General features: G+C 33.2%; 1 protein-coding gene across 1 annotated transcript; it reads left to right on the plus strand.

Moving 5' to 3' along the window:
• The first annotated feature begins 16 nt into the window (after positions 1–16).
• On the plus strand, positions 17–2,983 carry LOC107463048 (glucan endo-1,3-beta-glucosidase 5). The gene is made up of 2 exons (XM_016081760.3): positions 17–540; positions 1,795–2,983. Exons 1-2 carry the CDS (start codon positions 197–199, stop codon positions 2,903–2,905), a joined length of 1,455 nt encoding a protein of 484 aa, XP_015937246.1. The 5' UTR covers positions 17–196; the 3' UTR covers positions 2,906–2,983.
• Positions 2,984–3,627: the final 644 nt, after the last annotated feature.

Below are 3,627 nucleotides of genomic sequence, written 5' to 3' on the forward strand. Positions count from 1 at the left end.
GAGTCTTTAAAAAAAAAAAAAAAAAAAACTTCAATTCTCAAAAATATAAACTCTGCTCTCTAAGCTATCATATAATTTCAAGACTTGCTTTATTTGTTTAAATGAATCACTAAAATTTAGGTGATGAAAAGTTGCTTTGAGCTACGAATTTAGCATACCATATAATATGCCAGCATTAATTTGATTTATTTCTCCGATGGAAGGTGAAAAATCTAGTATCTTTTTTGTTCTGTTGTTCTTGAATGTGATATGGTTAGTGGGTTCAGTGAGTGGAATTGGTGTTAACTGGGGAATACAATCAACACACCCTTTGCCACCATCCACAGTTGTGAAATTGCTGAAAGACAATGGAATTCAGAGGGTTAAGCTATTTGATGCTGATCCTGATATCTTGGATGCTATGAAGAAATCTGGGATTCAAGTTATGGTTGGAATCCCAAATGACATGCTTTATACACTTGCTAATAGTGTTCAAGCTGCTGAAAAATGGGTTTCAAAGAACGTTTCTGCGCATCTCTCTTCTGGAGGAGTTGACATCAGGTATCATGTATACATACACTGATTCACACTTTTTCCATTTTTGTTGACAGATTCATTCTAATGATTCTATTCAACCATTTTGGGTTGGTTCTAGAGTGCTGCTCCATGCAGTTAATTTTATCTGTTGTTTGACTTTATTGATTCATGAAAATTAGTTGTTTGGGACTAAAATGAACAATTTTTTTTAAATAATAGTTTGTGATCGTTGAAATTTTAAGGAAAATATATGGGTCCCACATGATTTATGTTCTCCTTGTTAAGAAAAATAGTAATGGTCAAGTATGGGTGGAAATTGGCCGAGTGGAGTCCTAGTTTAGGCTTTGATGAGTCTCTCTATGTTGTAAATAGATGCCTCAAAAATTTAAGGGAGTTACTTTTTGTAGACATTTTTTCAACCTTAAAGTCCGGCTTGTTTAAAATCTTGTTCACAAACCTATTTAAAAAGTCTATTTTGTGAATTAGACTCCAAAAAATAAACTTAAAATATTTAGATGAATATTAAATGAATTCTAAAATTTATAATTCATAATTTATAAAAAATTATTTATATATCAATTTTTAGTCACATATCATAACTATATTTGCAATTTATAAATCTTTTCTTTGAAAAAATTACGATCTTAATTAGCATTGATTATTGATTTTTTTAGTATTATTTTGTGTTTAATATAAGTAAATATTTTGTTGTGATTAATATAAGTAAATATTTAAAAGTCTAAACTAAGAATAACTTTTTTTTACAAAACAAATATTTTGACGAATCGACTCAACGAATTTCGTAGACCTTTTTTAAGCTTATAACCTAACATTTTTAACTAATAGATTTTACAAAAAGTCAAGTCTAGCATGTTTAATAAAACGAGTTAAGTCACGAATCTCCGTCAAGTAAAGTTGCTCGTTAGAGTTATTTATATTGTTATATTCTTTGAGTAATTATGGTGTGGATTTTGCTCATGCTGTCTCTTATTTGTATAAGTTACCAATTAAAAAATTTATTAGATATAGCCACAACTTTCAATAGTTGTAAGAACTAATAATCAAGCTTTCTTATTGCAATAATATAATTGTAGATTGTATGCGGATGCTAAGTTCAACTTGTTAGATAATTTTCATGGTTTCTTGGTTGTTTTAAGTTTTTAAAGTTTAGAAGAAGTACAGAGTTACAACTTAATTGCTTCCAAAATATCTTCCAATAGAGATCTCTGTGATTTTTTACCTAATATAGGAACATTTTCATGTGATTTTTGGGCTAAGGTATGTTGCAGTGGGAAATGAACCATTCTTGTCAACATACAACGGTACTTATGAATCCACAACGCTTCCGGCTCTGCAAAACATTCAAGCAGCTCTGACGAAATCCGGTCTGAGCAACCGTGTCAAAGTGACTGTCCCTCTAAATGCAGATGTATACCAGAGCTCATCCGAGAAGCCTTCGGACGGAGACTTCCGGCCGGACATCCATGATCTCATGCTGCAGATTGTCAAGTTCTTGAGCCAAAATGGTGCACCATTTACTGTGAACATCTACCCTTTCATTAGCCTCTACTCTGACCCAAATTTCCCGGTAGACTATGCCTTCTTCAACGGCTACCAACCTGCCATCAATGACAATGGAAAAAACTATGACAATGTCTTTGATGCAAACCATGACACACTAGTTTGGGCCCTGCAGAAGAATGGTTTCACAAATGTCCCTATAATCATAGGCGAAATTGGTTGGCCTACTGATGGAGACAAGAATGCTAATCTTCAACTTGCTCAACGGTTCAACCAAGGCTTCGTGTCACGCTACTATGTATCTCAAAAGGGTACTCCAATGAGGCCTGGTCCGGTCGATGCTTACTTGTTTAGCCTCATAGATGAAGATAACAAGAGCATTCGACCGGGCAACTTCGAGCGCCATTGGGGAATATTCTACTTTGATGGACAACCTAAGTACCAACTTGGCCTTGGACAATCAAAGGGGTTGGTAGCAGCTAGTGGTGTTGATTATCTGGCTAAGAAGTGGTGTGTGTTGAAGCCTTCTGCAAATCTTAATGATGACCAAGTTGCACCAAGTGTGGCATATGCTTGTGAAAATGCTGATTGTACTAGTCTTGGCTATGGAACTTCATGTGGTAACTTAGATGTTAAAGGTAACATATCTTATGCTTTCAATAGCTATTACCAGATTCATGATCAATTGGACAGTGCATGCAAATTCCCTGGCCTTTCTATGATCACTGATAAGGACCCTTCTGTTGGAACTTGCAAGTTTAGGATCATGATTCAGACAGATTCTGCTGCAGGGATAGATGGGAGAATTTGGTTTCTAAGAAAAGTGTTCTTTGTGTTATTGTTTTATATTATTACTATTATTATGTAAACCTTGTAATTTGGCTATAGCCTTGATTTATTTTCTGTGGTACAAAATGTTGATAACAAATTCAATTACGGTAGTGCAGTTAGTTAGCCATGTATCTGTTTTTCTTTAGGGTCACACACATCAAGGAAATAACAATAGACTATGTCGCATATAGGTCTTTAGATCATAGTGATGCATGGTACACCATACTTTGTGTGGTCTACTACAACTTACGCCTACATAAAGAAGCTTAGCTTCGTGCAACACTACACTAGTCCACAACGGCACAACCTGTGTCTCAAGTTGTCGCTGCTTAGTAGACTTAGATTTGTGTGGTAACCCTTTGCGTTTAGGGGAGAGAGGCAGAGAGGGAGGGATCTCGTAGCTCATAAACAGTTAAAACCAATTTAGAGTATAAATTTTAAAATTTAGAATTTATTATAAATTTTACAATGTTATTCTCTATAATTTTTAGTTTTTACATGTGTCTTTCATCCTCTATTATTATCATCTACGATTTTAGGTATTTTCGCTAATTTTATCATTTCAATTTTTTAATGTATTTTATCTTTGTTTTATTGTAAATCTCGTGAATTCATAAATCAAATTAGCTTGGATTTTTTTATAAATAAATAATATAATTATTTTTTTTACAGAAATATGTAATTTGTAGTGTATTTATTAATTTATAACACATTAATTTATTTCGTTTATAATGTAAATAAAATACATTAAATTCAAAT

The sequence above is a fragment of the Arachis duranensis genome, chromosome 8 (genome assembly GCF_000817695.3).
Source record: "Arachis duranensis cultivar V14167 chromosome 8, aradu.V14167.gnm2.J7QH, whole genome shotgun sequence".
Lineage (NCBI taxonomy): Eukaryota > Viridiplantae > Streptophyta > Magnoliopsida > Fabales > Fabaceae > Arachis > Arachis duranensis.